Source organism: Dipteris shenzhenensis, chromosome 10 (assembly GCF_047967505.1).
Source record: "Dipteris shenzhenensis isolate YYH24624 ecotype China chromosome 10, Dip_SZ_1.0, whole genome shotgun sequence".
Taxonomy (NCBI): domain Eukaryota; kingdom Viridiplantae; phylum Streptophyta; class Polypodiopsida; order Gleicheniales; family Dipteridaceae; genus Dipteris; species Dipteris shenzhenensis.
In genome coordinates, this window is record NC_141605.1 from 48,860,261 (window position 1) to 48,879,553 (window position 19,293).

The following is a 19,293-nucleotide window of genomic DNA, read 5'->3' on the forward strand; positions in this document are numbered from 1 at the left end:
CACTGCCTGTGGAGGTGGCAAGATATCCTGTGGCTGAACTGGAGCATCGGGAGGTGGGTGTTTGCATCATAAATATCAGCAGGGGAATCCAAGGCAATGGGTAGCAACCCCTCAAAAACATTCTCTGAAGAAGAAGGCATATGAAATTCAGCCTGAGTGTGAGCTGAATTTTCTGCAAATATCACATCTCTACTGACAATGATCTTGTGTGTAGCAAGATTGTAGAGATGGTACCCCTTGCTTTCTGCACTGTACCCAACAAATATGCACTTAATTGCCTTATCTGACAACATATGCCGAAATTCAACTGGCACATGAGCATATGCAAGGCATCCAAAGACACGGAAATGATCCACTGAAGGCTTTCTCCCATTTCAGACTTCATAGGGAGTTTTTGTTTTCAAAGCTTTAGTGGGAGACCGATTTAAGATGTAGTTGGCACACATTAGACCTTCAAGCCAGAATTTGTGAGGCATGTGTTTGCTTTTCAGCATACATCTGTCCATCTCCATAAGAGTTCTATTTTTCCTCTCAGCTTTGCCATTTTGCTGAGGGGTCAGCCTCACTGTGAGCTGATGCACATTACCCTTGCCTTTCAGAAAAGCATCAAAATCTGCAGACAAGTATTCCCCACCTCTATCTGTGCGCAATGTCTGTATCTTGAGTCCAGATTCATTTTCAACCATGGCTGAAAAGTGTTTAAACACCATGAACACTTCTGATTTGCGCTTCAGGCCAAAGACCCAAGTGAAATTGGAGTAATCATCAATAAAAGTAACAAAGTAGAGATGACCACCCAATGATGGAGTCCTCATGGGACCATAGACATTCCTGTGTATAAGCTGTAATTTTCGGACAGTTTTAACTGAACCATCCTTTTTGAAGGGGAATCTGTGCATCTTGCCTAAAATGCACCCTTCACAGGCATGTGGAGGAGGTATCTCAAGAGGTAGCAATGCATCAACCATAGAGTGCTTCTGAAGTGTCATCAAGCTGTTGTAATGCATGTGGCCATATCTGGCATGCCATAACTCTGCATTCTGCATGGCAGCAGTAGGAGTAGAAATTGCAAGAGCATGGGCTGCTCTTTTCTCAAAAAGGTCAAGCTGAAAAAGCCCACGCAGCAGAGTACCAGATAATCTCAAGGCATAATCATTTTCTCTGTCTCGGACAGCACATTTGTCATCCTCAAAGATGACCTGAAATCCAGCCCTGTTAAGAGTGGACACTGAAAGGAGATTCTTGGTGATACCAGGCACATACAAGACATCTGAAAGTCTGAAAATTGAGCCATCAATGGCGGTAAGCTCAACTTCTCCTGTACCACGTACTGAATATGACGAGTTGTTGGCACAAGTGACTTTCTTACCAACGGGAGGTGGATGCAAGGAAGTGAAGAGACACTTCCTAGAAGTGATATGCTTGGAGGCACCGCTGTCAAAATACCAAGTATTCAGTGTTTCATTGACACTGAAAGCTGATGCATCCGTGGAAGGGTCATAACTGCAAGTCAAAAAGGCATATGTATCATCATTACAAGTGGCTATACTATCCCGAGCATTTGGAGCACCCAGCCTAGAATCTGAAATGCAAGATAAAAAGGCATAATCCTATCCAACAAAGTTGGCTACAGCATCCCCACTGTCAGATGCATGAGGAGCTGAATCTGAAACAGCCATACCGGAGCTGTTTTTCTTCTCTTTTGCAAGCCTTTTCCTACATTCTGCAATGTGATGGCGTGGCTTTTTGCAGTAATGACAAAAACCCTTCTTCTTGGGCTTACTTGCATCATTCTTAGCCTTTTGTGAAGGCTGTCCTGACCCACTGGAAGGCTGATTTACTGATGTCTTTGCCTGTCCCTTTCCTTTTGACTTGAACTTTGAGAGCATAGCTTGTTCACCTGCATGTGAAGCCAAATTTTTCGTGGTCTGCTCTTCCTGAAGCATAAGTCCTATCAACTCATGAAAAGTGAGAGGATTTGCAGCCCCCCTCAATGATAAGCTCAGCGAGGTATGAAAGCTGAGATAAGTCTCAGGAAGAGAATTCAAAGTGGTGGTAATCATCTCTGAATCAGGAATAATCTCATCAATGTTCAATAATTGCTATCTGAGATCCTGTAGCTTTGTGAGGTGGACTGACATGGAGTCACCCTCTTCCATATGTGTATTACTTAACTCTCTTTTCAAGAAAGATACCCTTGCATCATTCCGGGCTGCATACATGCTTTCTAAGATATCCCACGCTGCCTTTGAGGTCTTACACGACCGGAGATGCGGAATGATAAATCTTTTCACTGAAAGAGAGATGCATGACAAAGCTAAGGCATCCCATGAATCCCATCTCTTTTGTTCTGGAGTGGTGGCTACAGCTGCACCAACAACCTGTCCTGCAACTGCACCCTGTGCACGACCTCTTCCACCTCCTTGCTGGGGAGGGGTATTAGGTGCCATACCTGCTGGTCGGATCTCATCCTTATTCACATAATCCCATAAATTGCGAGAAATCAGAATATTGCGTACCATAAAACTCCATAGGGAGTAGTTGGTACCATCCAACTTGTCTTCTTGTGAAAGACCACCGAACGGGAAATCATTCGGATTTTGCTGGGCCATATCTGAGAAAGAGATTTTAGCAGATACAAAACTGAATTCCCTTACTGGGAATGAAATGCAAAACTCCCAAAAAACACAGCTAAGCACTGGCTGTAAATGCAACTCAGATTTCTGCACTTGCCCTGTTAGAAATCTGTCCAAGCATCAAAAACTCTCCAGAATCTGCCAAAAGTGCTGCAAAACACTTCAAGAAAGGAGTGTGAACTGAAAACTGTCAAATTGCTCTCCCAACACCAAAGCCCCAATTTGTGGCTTGAAATTGCAACTAGAAAGGGGCAAATTTACTAAAAGCCCCAAATCTGCAATTTTTGAACAAAAGCCCCAAATTTCAGATTAGATCTGCAAAAGCCCCAAATTTTGAGTTGAAATTGAGCCAAATTTCACCCAAATAGCTAATCTCCTGCAAAAGCCACAATTTCTTGGCCAATCTTTGCAATTTGCTTGCAATGTGTGCCAAAAAATGGACAAAAGCCCCAAATCTAACAAAATGCCCAATTCACAGGTTGTGCTCAAATCTGTCCAAAGATTGCTCTGCCAAACAATGGCTTCTTGCAAAGTCTACCTGCCAAACGACCAACTTCAAGAGTGCCTGTAGGAAAGGTCAAATGCAACTGTACGACCTGTACAATGGCGACGATGTATGGAATACGTAACGAGGGCTGTACGGCCGTACGTTGATGCAAGCGCTGATACGGCGATGGAGCTGTACCGGCGCACGTGTGAGCTGAGCACAGCTGTATGGAACGGGTACGCACGTAGAGGCTGTACGGATGGGATGTAACAGCAGGAGCACCAACTGTACGAGCACGAGGAGCTTGGGCTGGAGGCAAGAGCTCAACGAGGCTCTGATACCAAATGGCAAATGAGAGCAAGAAGCAGGAGAGAGTGAGAGCTGAAAGCTTAGTTGCAAATAGATGAGAGTAAGAGAGATACAACTGAAGGAGTGAGATAAGGTTTTGTCCTAGTGACAAAACCCTAGTAGTCACTAACCATAGTTAGTGGACTGACTGCGGTTAGGGGGAAAAACCTCTTAAAGAGGGAAAAGTGCCCCTAACTAGCTTATTAAATTACATTGGTCACTGCTGAATTATATCTATAATTCTAACACAAGATAAGGACCTTCTGACCACCGACCTGTCCATAAAACTGAAACATATTGGGAAATTGACAAGGCTCCCCCTTTTGCTGAGCTTCAAGCTCCTAGATGACTACGGAGGTTGTCCCTGTAGTCTGCAGTGCATCAAGCTCCTCAATGACTATTGAGGTTGTTGAAGCTGTTGTTGAACCACTTGATGCGGCTCCTGCTATTAGAAGCTTCTGGTAATGCGGGCAATCTTTCTTATTATGGCCCGGCACATGACAATGGAAGCATCGGTTTTCCTTGGCATAGAGTGCTCGTGTCGCTGTATCCAAGTACCTGCCATAGCCGTTGTTGTCCTTTGCCATCCAGCTCTTCTTCTGCTGTCCATTGCCACCGTCAGCTGGCGTGGAATCCTGGGACTTCTTATTGTTGACCTGCTTGGATCCTTGACCCTTGTGCATGAGCTCAAAATTCTGAGCAAGCTCATATGCACACTCATAATCCCGTGGCTTGAAACTTCTGACATACCACTGGATGTCTGTACGCAGCCCATGGAGAAATTTGCTCAACTTTTGACTATCCTCCACCTGCAACTGTATAAACACTTGAGTGTATGTATTGGCATAATGATTCACCGTCTTAGTGTCTCCCTGGTGTAGCTCATAGAACTGACTTTGGAGCCTGTCTAGGTACTGCATTGGCAGGAACCGTAATCAAAGATCTTTCGAGAATTCTATCCACTTGTAGAAAGGTGGCTCCTCATCTGCATCATAGTGGTCCTTTTGCCACTTGAGCCACCAGGTGACCGCCTTGCCTGTGAGGTGCATGGATGCTAGGATGCATCGCTCATTGTCCTTCGTAGGCATCACTAAAAAATAGCTTTCAAACTGATTGAGCCACGAAGTCAACACTAAGGGTTCCTGCTTACCATCGTACCGTGTGAAGTTGAGCTTCCTCAGAAAGGAAGGCTTGGTTGGAGGTGGAAGTCTCTCCTTTTCTGCCCCCTCTGGTCGGAGTAGAGAAATGAGAAGTTGCCGATCCCGTTCTTCCTTCTCTTCTCGAGCAGTACGTTCTCGGAGCTCCTTGGCCTCCTAAGCCTCGCAGTCCCGAAGCTCCTTGGCTTCCCAAGCCTCTCGATCGTGTTCGTCTTTTGCTTCCCGAATGAGAGAGAATTAGAGGGAGAGAATGTAGTGGACCTCTGAAGAGGAAAATAGATACACCTGAATAATGAATGCCCAAAGGGCCGAATACAATTGTATGTAGGAACAAAATACAAAAAAAATATATATAGGAAGGAACAAAATACCCAAAAAAAAAAAGGATAACCCTTTGTCTCAGGAAAGAATATGAAGCTCTGATACCAATGTAGCGGGAGATAGACTATCCTCACTCTCTCTCTTGCTCAATACTAACTTCAACTGCAAGATGATGCACTCAATACACAAAGTGATGATGTGGATATGAGAGAGAATCAGAGGGAGGAGAATGTAGTAGACCTCCGAAGAGGAAAATAGAAACAACTGAAGAATGAATGCCCAAAGGGCTGAATACAACTGTATGAAGGGGCTGAAACCCTCACTGCAAAACTGGAAGACTAGACTACCTAGAGGAGGGGAATTCTCACTAGATCCTTGAAGAGGCTGAGGCTATCCTGCTAGTATGCTGCGGGGAGGCTTGGGCTATGCTGCTCTGAAGGCTTGAAGGCTTGAGGAGTGGATGAAGAATGAGGGCCAAAGGCTGCCCCTGCCCTTTTATAGGTTGGTAGGTTAGCCTGGCTGACTTGGTCAACGCCGACCGTTGACCTTGGTCGGATGGTCAACGCCGACCGAGAGATAGACTATCCTCACTCTCTCTTTTGCTCAATACTAACTGCAACTGCAAGATGGTGCACTCAATACACAAAGTGATGCTGTGGATATGAGTGAGAGAATCAGAGGGAGAGAATGTAGTGGACCTCCGAAGAGGAAAATAGATACAACTGAATAATGAATGCCCAAAGGGTTGAATACAACTGTACGAAGGGGTTGAAACCCTCACTGCAAAATTGGAAGACTAGACTACCTAGAGGAGGTGAATCCTCACTAGATCCTTAAAGAGGCTGAGGCTACCGTGTTGGTCTGTTGCGGGGTGGGCTTTGCTGCTCTGAAGGCTTGAAGGCCTGAGGAGTGGATGAAGAATGAGGGCCAAAGGCTGCCCTTTTATAGGCTGATAGGTCAGCCTGGCCGAATTGGTCAACGTCGGCTATTGACCAAGCCAGTCAAAAACGCAAAGTTGACAAAAAAGTCAACGCGCTGACTTTTGACCAAACAGTCAACTCTGTGTTTTTTGACCTACGATAATGTGGCGTTGACTGTCTGTTGAGCTTGTGCTGATTGCTGACTGCATAGTCTTCCTGCATGGCTGTATGGAGGCTTGCGTGACCGTTGACTTGGCTGCCTGCGCTGGCACCAGCTAGCATGGCCACGGGCGTGTGGATGCCCTTGACATAGATGCTTAGAATCCAAGTCCTTGAAGGACCTGGTAAGCAGGAGGTAATTAACGAGGCTAAAAAGTCTTGCAAGGATTCCCTAGCAACCCCCCAGTTAGTCTCCACAGTCAAGGATTTGGTTCAAACTGAAATGCAGACAATGAAGCAAGAGGTAATTGTGGAGTTCGAAGTAAAGGTGAATAAAGCTGATATCCAAGAAGAGATTTACGGAACATGAAATTAGACTGGAGAGTGCATTAAAGCAGCAATGCCTAACATTGATTGGACAGCAGATGAGAACGACAAGCCTGATAACTTTGAGGATGATGGTGAGGCTTCAACAGTCCGAAATAGTCATTGTAAATGCCATGCTGTTATTACATTTAACTCCGAGATTTAAGACTCAAGATCCTACGGCAATCCTACCAAGAAGGATGGAAAGTGGGCAGTGTACCACAGAGGAATAGCACTCATTAAGGAACTCAAAACCAAAAGACTCAGTCTTAAATGATGTATGGCCAGTTATATATAGGTTAGGATAGAATTTAGATACTTTAAATAATTGGAGTTGCTTTATGCACTCCTTGGGAGTTGCTATATGCCCTCCCTAAGCTGTTGTATTGCATGGTTTTTTATTGTCCCATAGACCTTTGGTCTTCCATGGATGTTAATAGGCTTTCTTTTCTTTCTTTTCTTTCTTTCTTTCTTTCTTTCTTCCTTATCACCTATGGAAGGTTGAACACTCACACGTGGGAAGAACTTGTGCCATTAGTGCTTGATCAGGAGTAACGTTTTCAGAGTCCTCCCCAAGGACTTAGGAGGAGATGTGGAGCCCCTCAGAACCAAGGACGAGCAAAGGTAAAGGGAAGTAGAACTCTTCTTCCTCCTCAGAGAAGAAGTTTGATGCAATGAAGGAAGCATTGAAGGCGGAGAGGCCCAACCCTGAAGGAGCTCCCAAATATCCCCCTTTTAAGTCATACTTCGATGAAAAGGGCATGAAGAACCAGTGTACAATGCCATACACACCTCAGCAAAATGGTGTTGCTAAGAGGAAAAATAGATCTCTGATGAAGATGGCTAGATCTGTGATCAAGGGTAAACAACTTCCGGGGAACACACATATTTTGACTAGATGCTTGACCAAAGCCTTGAAAACCATGACATCTTTTGAGGCTTGGCATGACAAGAAACCCAAGGTTGATTACTTAAGGGTGTTTGGCTGGGTATCATATGCACCTTTGCCTCAGCATATGAGAGGCAAACTGGATGATAAGGCAATCAGTCCCCCGAAGGCTTATGCAAACTTTCAAGACAATAAGCCGTAAGATTCTCTCCCCGGTAGGACAACGGCAGTTTCAAAAGGTTGGAAGCAGAAAGCTTGAGGATGCTGAAGACAATGAGCATTGAATGACAGCCAAGAAGGTAGAGTTAGATTCAATCCATAAAGACAACATATCGGATTTAGTGGATCTACCCATTGACAAAAAGACTCTTGGGACTAAGTTGGTGTACAAATTTAAGAGGAAATCTGATGGTATGATTGACAAGTTCAAGACAAAGGCTGTTCTCAGGGGATAGACTATGATGAAACCTTTGCCCCAACTTTGAGCATGACTACTAACAGGAGTGCTGTTTCATTTGTTGCTCATCGTGGCTGCCATTGGCTGGAAACCGCATCAGTTGGACGCTAAAACAACCTTTTTGACTGGGGACTTGCATGAGGAAGTCTATGTGAGTCAACCATTGGTTTCGAGATTCTTGGCCAGGAAAATGAAGTATGGAAGCTGCATAGGGCACTTTATGGGCTCAAACAAGCCACTTTATGGGCTTGGTATGGGAAAATTCATACTTTTTTGACGAGCCAAGGTCTAATCAACAATCCAACGAAACGTAAGGATAGAGGGGATTTTGTTGATAGTCATCCTTTGTGTGGATGACATGCTGCTTACAGACATAAATGAAGAGAGAATTGCAGAATTCAAGAAAGAGCTTGAAACTGATTTGGGAGTGTTGCACCATTATTTGGGAATTCAGTTTATGCAGTCACAAGAGGGCATTACCATTAAGCAGTCCAAGTATATACAAGCACTATTATACAAGTTCAACATGGAGAAACAAGGGCTTAAAGTCTCTAATTATGATGATGCTGAACCATTTGATACCACTCTGTACAGTCCCGTTGTTGGTTGCTTGATTTATCTATGCAACTCACATCCTCATATTAGGTTTGGGGTGTCACAGGTGAGTAGATATATGGACAGCCCGAAGAACACTCTCTCGTATTTAGTGAAACACATTTTTCAAATGTTTGCAAGGCATCCAACATCTCCGATATTTTGTATTTGCTTCCAAGCATTTTTTCTTAATTTTTCAACCACAATTTTATATGTAGCATATTTGTCTTCACTTCCTAGTACAAGAATTTGTGTTTACCATAGTTCACCTTGCTTTTGAGCATCTGGATGGTGAAAATCACCATTGAGCACATTAAGTGGTGCTTTCAAGAAGATATGTCAAGAGTGGAAATTGTTTCGTTCTTGGTTGAGCACGAAACCCACCGTGGCCACCACTTCTTGTGAAGCCAAATACAGAGCGGCCTTCACAACTACAACAAGTGTGTATGGCTCAGGAGATTAATGGCAGATACTCATCGTGATTTGCAAGTCCTATTCTCACTAACAGCTAGAGTGCTATTGCAGGAGCACGGAATCGTGTGTTTCATGCTCACATGCAACACATTGTTATGTCACAGAGCAAGTGAATGAAGGAAAGATCAACTTGATCTATTGTCCTACACACAAAAACGTGGCAGTTTTTTGTACCTAGACACTGCCCAGAGAAAAGTTTGAAGCTTTCTGTAAAGCTTTAGGCTTACTGCCTTTTAGTGATTGATCCATTTCTCTGTACATCTTCACACTACCAATATAGGGGCGATTTTACATTATGAGTAGTGCGGTGTGTACTGTTAGAGAATAGAACAGAGGGTATGCGCAGCAGAAGCTAATCTCAAGGTAGAGTTAGGGGTCCAGGAACTCACGCAGTGGTGTATTTTAATCTCAAAAACTTATTCCTTGATGTGTACTTACGGTAGATGTCCAGATGATAATTAGACAATGCTCACAAGAGAGATGTAGAATCAGCAAGATATATTTCTATCCAATGTGGACACAAGACAAAAAGCTATGTTTAGTGTGCCACTCTCTATCAGCAGAGTGCTGACTAGATGTTGACCCTTGAACACACAAAAGGCTGTTCTCCTACCTCCATGGCACGTCCAAAATACTTGGCATGCGTGCTCTCCTAGAGCTTGAGTTTGGCCTTGTAATCATGCCTCACAATCACACCTTCACACTGATCCTCCTGGACAGCCTCTTGTAAGGCGCAATGGAGTTTTGGGCCTTAGCCTTTTGCCTTTGGATATAGGGGATTTGGGACTTGAAGGGGGCTCTTCCATTGCTGCTCCGAAGTGCAGCCAATGGTAGCACAAGCTCCCTCCATGATCCCATCTTCTTTGCTGCTCTTGTGGACAGCCAATGGTGAAGACCTCTGTGCTCTTTGATCCCTGCAGTCAGCCACCTCCCTTTGCTCCAGCAGACACTACTAGATAAGACCTTTGAAGCAGGCTGCCTTCTCTATAAACTGCACAACAATTGGATGAAGAGTGAGCCCAGAAGGGCTCCCTTTTATAGGCTGGTCTTCCAGCCCCAAACCCATCCACCAAACTGGCCAGTTCCTCAGTCTGTTGGACCCACCCTGTGTAACATGCAACAGTTATTTGATCGTGTAATCACAGCAAGACCTTTAAACCTTTAGCGAGGAATTAAGGTTATGCACCATAGAGAGAAAAAGGAGATGAGGGTAGAGAGAGAATAGAGACAACCGATTGGGTCCTTGTACTCACCGAGGGCCCCCTTTCCCAATCATGGGAGAATTTGCTTTAATACTTGGAGAACTGAAAGATACAAAATAACACTCTTTGAGAGAGCACGGGAACGTGCTTCTGAAGAGTACACTGTGCACACGTATTGCAGACCCAATGACCTGAGAGGCAACTCCAACCAATACCGAGACCTTGATGCTGTCCACACTGACAGTGTAGGGCAATTCTGCAAGGCAAGGAAGAGGCTTATGCTGTCCACCGGTATGCAGGGTTACTGCGTGAGTGAGAGAGTGAAAGCTAGGAGTAATAGAATCTAAGAGAGAGCTGAGATATGACTGAGATATAGAGCTGAGAAGTGAGCTGTGCAAACTGCAAAAGAGAACTTCAAAGAGCTGATGAAACAGTACCCAAACCATACTCCGTTTTCTGGTCCGAATCCCCAACTGTTGTGCTGTGTATACACCTTCCAAAAAGGCTGAACTGAGGGCCAAAAGATGAGGCTAATCAGGGACAGATCTGGAAGGAGCTGCACACAAGGGGCTGGAAGGGAGCTATTGGAGTGCTGAAGGCTGGGGGAGCTGAGTGAGAAATGAGGGATGTAGGCCTCCTATTTATAGGGGGCTGAGCCAACCAGCCAAACTGGCTGATTTTCTAGTCGGCTTGTTTGGGCTGGTTGGTTGGCCCTTGGCCCCATAAAAGGCAGCCTAGGGAGGGGCGCAGGGCAGCCCTTCCCCAGCCCATTCTCCCTCATTGTCTCAGACTTGAGGGGGCCTAGAAGGAGCTGAGTGAGAAATGAGGGATGTAGGCTACCTATTTATAGGGGGCTGAGCCAACCAGCCAAACTGGCCAATTTTCTAGTCGGCTTGTTTGGGCTGGTTGGTTGGCCCTTGGCCCCATAAAAGGCAGCCTAGCGCAGGGCAGCCCTTCCCCAGCCCATTCTCCCTCATTGTCTCAGACCTGAGGGGCCCCAGAAGGGCTCCTACTCTAGGCTGAGACCTAGACCTACCTAGAATCCTAGAGGAAACACTATCCTATTGTTCTCCAGTGGGTACAAGTGAACAAGGACTGATCTTCTGACTTGACCTAAGGCTCAAAGATTGACCTACGTAGCTTGTATCTGATTGTCCTTTGACAAGGGCTCACAAAGGGGTCACAAAATCTTCTATTAGGGAATTATAATGCACCTGTCGGCATAGCAAATGTGTCACCTTGCACCCAAGTGCAGGGGTGCATGTGACAACTTGCCAGTCTGCTGTTTGCAGACCCGCCTGGCCACGGCGGCCTGCAAGTGCCCAGGCTGTTCCTGATCTGTCTGGGGTTTTTTTCCAGCACTTTCCTGGTCCATATCTCCTCTCCAGCCAATCGTCTATGAGCTCCAGCTTCCCTGTCTGTTTGCTGGCTCTGCTCCATCCCTCCAGCATCAGATCCAGCTCCTATAGGGTCCATACAACAGACACTGGTTTTTCCCGTGCAGTTCTATCATGCTACAACTGCTCCAAACCTCCTTGTGTGCTGACAGATACGTCCTGGGTTTGTTCCAGGCCATGAAAGTGTCCGTATCTGACACGTCCCAGCACTCCTGAAACCTCTGATCTGCAAGCAAACACAAGAACACACACACAACGTGAGAAACCGAGCAGGCTGCTCACCACCCAACCATGACATCTACGGGATATGATCCCGAATTAGGAGATGTCCCCTCCGAGCCACGAGCTGAGCTATTGGCACAAACTCCCAACCAGATCCAAACCAGCCTGGTGTCCCATACCACCAGGTGGCGCTGTGAAGCCTGGGATCTGCTACTGGGCCTTGGGCTACGCTATGATGCAGGCGCGCGTCCGCGACTCAATCCAGGATCAAGACCTAGCACCTGGGAACGAAACTTGCTCCCATCGGCTCACTGAGAAGTGAACCCCTCGGCCCCTTTTATAGACTCGGGCCCCAAGCGCCAAAAGTAGCGAAGACCTCTAATTGGTTCGTACCCTTGCCACTCAACCCGAGAATCAAGCCTGCCTAGCTCTAAGCCTCCCCAGGCTACTTGAGCTAGTCTTGTGTACCCAATACACGTCAAATACCAATCCGTGCACATGACATACTTCCCCTCCTCTAAGAACTCACTCCAGAGTTCGGTAAAAAATCCGGAAATGTTCTCTGGAGGTTCTGTAATGTCTCCCATGTTGCATCCTCCTCAACACGATCCTTCCACTTGATCTTGTATTCCGTGATAGTTCTATTTTGAATCTGTCTTTCACGAAATTCAAGAATACACTCAGGTTCGTGTGGAATAAAAGTCAAATCTGTAACTTCTATTATCTCTTGAGGAGAAACAAGTTGATCATCCGCACCCAAGACTTCTTTCAGTCTACTGACATGAAAGACTAGATGTACTTTAACATCAGGAGGCAATTCTAGTCGATATGCAACTGGTCCAATTCTTTTAATGACCTTGAACGGACCACAGTATTTGGGGGATAATTTCGGAACCAAACCAGTACTTAGGCTCTTGGATTCCTTGGGAATTCGCAAATATACCATCCAGAGAACTCTCTAGGTGAACGATGTCTATTAGCATAAAATCTGTCCCGACCTTGGGCACTTCTAATAGACTCCTTGGCAAACTGCAACATTTCCTGCATGTCTTGCAAGAAGTTCTTTGCAGCATCATTTTGAATCCCTTTTAACCCAACCATAACTGGTGACTTAGGTTGAACCCTGTACATAAGCATAAAAGGACTGTAACCAGTACTGGAATGCTTTGCACTGTTGTAAGCAAATTCTATCATAGGTAGATAATCTTCCCATGAAGACTGCCTCTTAGATACATATGCCCGAAGCATATCTTCAACCAATTGGTTGACCTTCTTTGTACTGCCATCGGATTGTGCATGATCTGAGGAACTCATACTTAGAGTAGTTTCTAACTTCTCAAAAACAAGTGTCCAAAAGTTACTTGTAAACTTTGAGTCCCTGTCACTGACTATGTCAGATGGCAAACCATACAGCTTAAACAAGTGGTCCACAAACTCGTGAGCCAGCTGAACAGCTGAAATAGTTGTTCTAGTAGGTAAGAATCTAGCCATTTTTGTCAGACGGTCGACTATGACCCAAATGGAGTCATGACCCTTGCGCGTTCGAGGCAAACCAGTTATGAAATCCATGGAAATACTTTCCCATTTATTACCCGAAATCTGTAATGGCTGTAATAAACCCGCGCTTCTAAGGCGTTCTGTCTTAGTAACCTGACAAACCCGCAACCTACTATATAGTTTTCAATAAATGCTCGCATCTTAGGCCAATAAAAGGTATGCTTCACAAGAGACAGAGTCCGATGTATACCCGGATGTCCAGCACTAGGAGCATCATGACACTCCTAGAGAATCTTGGATCTAAGTTCCAGAACATCTGGCACACAAATCTTTCCATTCCGGAACAGCAAGCCGTTCCTAATCATCCACTGACCTCCCGCCACCTGTACCATAGGTGGCACAATCCCTGAGTCCTGGTCAACCATGGAGCTCCCATCCTGGACTCTCTGCCAATAAGAACTGAAATGACTATCAGTTGCGTAAAGCCCTCTCAAGGATTGAAATAGGTCTGAGGATATTTCCGTAAATGACATAGCATTTACAAATTTGACTCGACTTAAGGCATCCGCCACACTATTCAACGAACCCTTTCGATAACGTATTTCAAAATCAAAATCTTGCATTAATTCTGCCCATCTAGCTTTTCGTCCCCTCAATTCAGACCCATCACACACATACTTAATTGACTGATGATCAGTCAATACAAGAAACTTCGAACCATACAAGTAGTGTCTCCAAACCTTAAGGGCATACACTACAGCATAGAGTTCCTTTTCTAGTGTGGGCCAATGATATTGGGTATCGTCTAGCTTCTTACTCTCGAAAGCTACAGGTCTGCCCTCTTGGAATAGAGCTGCCCCAATCGCAAAATCACTCGCATCGGCCTCTAAAACATAAGGCCGGGTAGGATCGGGTAATGCAAGAACGGGTGCTTCCTTGATAGAAAACTTCAAGGTTTCAAAAACCTTGTTCAATGCATCATTCTAGAGATTGGCTGGGTAGACTTGCGTCCACGACCTTTCAATATGTTTGTCAGGGGTGCCGTGATATGTGAATAATCAAGCACAAACTTCCGTAGAAATACCGTAAATCCTAGGAAAGAATGAAGTTGTTTCACAGTCTGAGGGATAGGCCATTCTAAAACCTTCTGGATACGATCCAGATCAATGCTAATACCTTCAGAGGAAATCTTGTGTCCTAAGTAAATGATCTCCTTCATAAAGAAGTCACATTTACTCATCTTGGCATAGAGCTTATGCTGTCTTAGAATAACTAAGACAATCCGGAGGTGTCCTATGTGATCCTTTAGCGTTCGGCTATATACCAAGATGTCATCTAAGAACACTACAACGAATTTGCCCAGAAAATCTCGGAACAAATCGTTCATCATTTGTTGGAAGGTGGCAGGAGCATTGGTCAAACCAAAAGGTAATACAAGAAACTCGTAGTGGCCATACCTAGTTCGGAATGCGGTTCTATCTATGTGTTTAGCATAGATACGGATTTGGTGATAACCCGACGCAAATCAATCTTAGTGAAATACTTCGCTTCGGCCAAACGGTCTATTAGATCATCGGAACGAGGTAGAGGGTATCGATTCTTAATTGTCACTTTATTCAATCGTTTATAAAGGACAGGTGCTCCCCAAGGTGATTTCCTTGGGCGAATATAGCCCATATTCAGGTAATCCTATAGCTGTGAAGCTAGCTCATCCTCCTCAAGCTGGCTCATCCTATAAGGTGGTACACTAATAGGTTGAGCCCAGGTACTAAGTCTATGTGATGATCTACTGCCCGTTCTGGAGGTAAACCTTCTGGCAGTTGAGCAGGGAATACATCCTTGAAACCGTCTAACAACATTCTCAATTCACGGTGTTCAAACACACTTAAATCATTCTTGTTATTTACAGAGACAACAAATGAAGAAAGCGGAATCAAAACACAGTGATAGACATCATAATGAGAAGTGTTTAATATATTCCGAAGTTGCATCGCAGATACAATAGGTCCCTGAGAAGAGGGAATATCACACTGAATACAAAATTGGGTGTCCTTATCCACAAAAGAAAGGGTATGTTCCTTCCATCCAATCCGAATATCGTGGATTTTAAACCACTCTATTCCGATTAACAAGTCTACATGCTCCAAGTGCATAACATAGCACGTAAGAGCCCCTGTGTATTCTTGAATCCGGATAGGAAGCGCTTCAATCTTGCGATCCCAAAACTGCTTTCTAGCTGGAAGTTGCACCTCATAGGTGTGATTGCTAGGTATTGTGGACAGCCCCATCTTCTGCACAAATTTGTAATTAACAAAGTTATGAGAGCTGCCCGGGTCAAAGAGAATGTGAACTCTTTGGTCCCTAACTTCTCCATAAACTCGGAAAAGATCATGGGAACCAAATAACGAAGTATTAAAAGTACAATTACAAGAAAGTGCGCAGGTAATGACATTTACAGAAATACCTGTCATCGAAACTTGGTTCGCTCCCTTGGCTTTGGTACTCGGACCTGCCTGGAGCTTTGGTCCCAGTGCGTGCTTTTGATTCTTGCGCTTTGGACACTCATTCTTGGTGTGGTCCCGCTCCTCGCAGTAGAAGCAACATCCTTCCTTCTTAAGCTTCAAGGTACGAAGGAAACGGGCTCGACCATTCTTCGCCTGAGTCAAGTGTTTCTTGGAGGCGTTGTCTATAGACTTCATCTCCCCGGTACCAGTGGTAGACTGGAAGAACTTCCGTTTGTTCTTCCCGCTCGTGTCGGAAACTGTGGTTGCCTTTGCACTGGCCATGGTATCATCATAAATACGCGCGTAATTCATGGCCTCTTGCAACGTGGTACATTTGTTGTTCTTGATGTGCAACTTATACGAATCAGGCAAACCATCCACAAAGAAACCTAACAAGGTCATTGGATCCATCTTTGTAGCTCTGGTCTGCAAATCCCGACACCTTTGAAGATAAACCTCAAAAGTCAAGTTCAGCTTGGACATATCGAGGGCTTTAAGCTTGCCTACGATATCATAGTCGTCCTCCTTCAGAAACTCCTTCGTGAAGACCCCTTCAAAATCTATCCATGTTACAGGCTTAGGTTGGAGTTCCTTTCACCATAGCAAAGCCTTGCCTGACATGAAGCCGGCTGCAAGCTGTATTTTCTTGTCATCTGGGTACGGGTGGAACTGGAAGTGTACTTGCCACTTGTGCAACCAAGTGTCAACAACCTCCTTGGTTCGAGACTTCTGATCTCCGGGAAAAGGATCTGGAGTTATGTTCGGACCTAACACTGAAGCCATGGCATCCACATGCGTGAGTGCCTGAACAGTGCTAGTCAGAAGTGTGAGGGTAGTCTGAATCCCTTGGAGTTGCTGCGTCAACCCCGTTTGATTCGCATTAACCTGCTCAAACTTTCCATCAAGAGCAGTGGTGAATTCACTGAAGGCTTTTTGTAATCAGATCGTTGTAGAGACCCTAGTCTTCCTCCGCAGGGTAGTCCAAATCATGATCTCCCATGGCAAACTCAGGATTTATAGAATCAGCCATTTCTGAAATCTGATCTGAAAAGAGTAGCGAACTGAGAGAAGTGACTGGGGGAATCGAAGCTGGAAGGAGAGTGGAGTAGAGAAAAAAACCGTCCCAAGAGGGGTGACGAAAGAAGAGAAGCTGGCCGAGAAGAAGGGGTACAAAGCTGGCGATCAGCTTGTGTAGGTGAACCCAGAGACTCCCTTTGCTGGTCCTGCTGCTGGCTGTACCGTACGGTAATCTGCTGCGAACCGTACCTAGGTGACGAAAATCTGGTAGAGGTGTGGAGAGGTCTTCTTGCGCACTCTTGCCTAAGCTGTGGCTGAGCTTGGGATTTCGTCAGGCTATAAAGGAGACGGTGTAGCTATTCTAGGAAGCTATGCTTTCTAGAAAAGCCCACCCTCCCAAACTTGGAGGGTTGATGCTATTTTTAGCATGCACACCCTCCCAAACGTGGAGGGTCGATGCTTTTTTCGCCCCACCCTCCCAACTTGGAGGGTGGTGCTTTTTTGCACATCAGCCTCCCCAAGCAGCCTGGCCACACCCTGCACTCTTGAAACCTATGATCTGCAAGCAAACACAAGAACACACACACAACGTGAGAAACTGAGCAGGCTGCTCACCACCCAACCATGACATCTACGGGATATGATCCCGAATCCGGAGATGTCCCCTCCGAGCCACGAGCTGAGCTACTGGCACGAACTCCCAACCAGATCCAAACCAGCCTGGTGTCCCATACCACCAGGTGGCGCTGTGAAGCCTGGGATCTGCTACTGGGCCTTGGGCTACGCTATGATGCAGGCGCGCGTCCGTGACTCAATCCAGGATCATACCTAGCACCTGGGAACGAAACTTGCTCCCATCGGCTCACTGAGAACTGAACCCCTGGGCCCCTTTTATAGACTCGAGCCCCAAGCGCCAAAAATAGTGAAGACCTCTAACTGGTTCGTACCCTTGCCACTCAACCCGAGAATCAAGCCTGCCTAGCTCTAAGCCTCCCCAGGCTACCTGAGCTAGTCTTGTGTACCCAGTACACGTCAGATACCAATCCGTGCACATGACAGTATTGTTGTTGAACCACCTTCAGACCTTGCCATGTGACATCGTAGCTGCTTCTGGTAGGATTCCAAGCTCTGCCATGACCTGACCAGTGGCAAAGAGATTCAGAATCGACCCTAGATGGCTGCCATGTGGACGAGTCACCATGTAGCACCTTGGCCATCATGTGGTTGATAGACTGCTGTCTGCCTACAGTGTGGAGATGTGGCTGGTTTGCCACTTGTCAGCTGTTTGCATGTTGACTGCTCGTGGCCCACTTCTGGCTCGTTTGTTGCTTGGCATTGTGCTTGGCCTGCTAGGGTCTACATAATTGCATTCTTCAAAATTCACACACTTTCTCAATCCTTTCATTATGAGCCTTGCATTCATCTTAAATTTAAATGATTATCAAGCAATATATAAGCGTTTTGCAATCATAGTAAGTTTTGGTGGGAAATAGTTTCCTAATACCTAAATCCCTCAGCACAGGGTGACTCATTGAGAACTCATGTATCTACTCTCACCGCTATTTGCTTTGTTGCCCTTAAATGAGAATGCATACTAAAACATTTTTTGTTGGAACTAGCAATAGGGATTTGATGCTATGGGCATTTATATTGGATTTGTTTAGCAACTACAAAATCTGCTAGAAGTTAATTCTGAAACATTTTCAAATAATTGGAAGGTTTTTTCATTTGGTATTTTTTTAAAATTGAAATGTCTTTAATATTAACATTGATAAGAAAGTCTGATATTGTTCCATTATTCTAGGAATTGTATGGTTTCTTGTTTCAATTTGTTATTCCTTTTTCTTCTGCATCTCTCAATTAATCTTTTTTATGCATTTACACTAATATCACTCCTGTTTTTTTCCCTACTCTGAAGATCGAGGATTTTCACCCAAAACTGGAGCAGCTTATTGATTGGTAAGACATCTTATTGGGTGCTTGTGTGCACTATGTATGTAGTTTTTGCTTTTAGAGACAATTTTGTTTGAGATCATACTGACCTTGCCCAGCACTTCTTAAGTTCTGTTTTTAAATTCACATAGGGTTGTTTATTTGTTAAACATCCATAGGTGTCTTGCAAGCTTCATTGAATGCATGAAAAGAAATGAAAAGTGACTCAATCTATGTGCAAGGGAAGGCTCTTGTGAGTAAGTACCACGATTTTGTCACATGAAGTGATATAACTAAATACTAAAAAGGTAAAAGGCTATGAAATGAGAGCAAGAAGAGGTCAAATGATTGAATTCGCATATTGCCGATGACCTTTTGCTCTTTGTTAATCAAAATCTTTGGTATGGCTTACCTTGAAAGACAAATTACCAGAACGATGCTACCTTGTTGAGAAATTTGAGTATTTAAAGGTGTTTTTAGTCAGATAGCACGAACCAACAATTCCCAGGGAGATGGCGGGCCAGGGTTCGGAGCCAGAGGCACGACAGATCTGCTAGTGTGTTGATGCACATATGAGGCTTTGGGGATATTCCCTCCATATTCACCAGACGAAGGACATTGCTGACAAGGGTGACAGTGGAGAGCCACAACTAGGAGACCATAGCGAACCATGCAGATTGACGGATGTTAGCGCTTTGTCATGGTTTTCATGCC

General features: G+C 45.0%; 1 protein-coding gene across 2 annotated transcripts in view; it reads left to right on the forward strand.

The window, feature by feature from the left end:
- LOC147897925 (glutamyl-tRNA(Gln) amidotransferase subunit C, chloroplastic/mitochondrial-like) overlaps positions 1-19,293 on the forward strand; it is a 36,687-nt gene that overhangs the window by 8,055 nt on the left and 9,339 nt on the right. For both annotated transcript variants that reach the window (XM_087380974.1, XM_087380975.1), the window contains exon 2: positions 18,566-18,606. In XM_087380974.1, the coding sequence (XP_087237100.1) occupies positions 18,566-18,606 (41 nt within the window). The remainder of the gene's footprint in view (positions 1-18,565; positions 18,607-19,293) is intronic.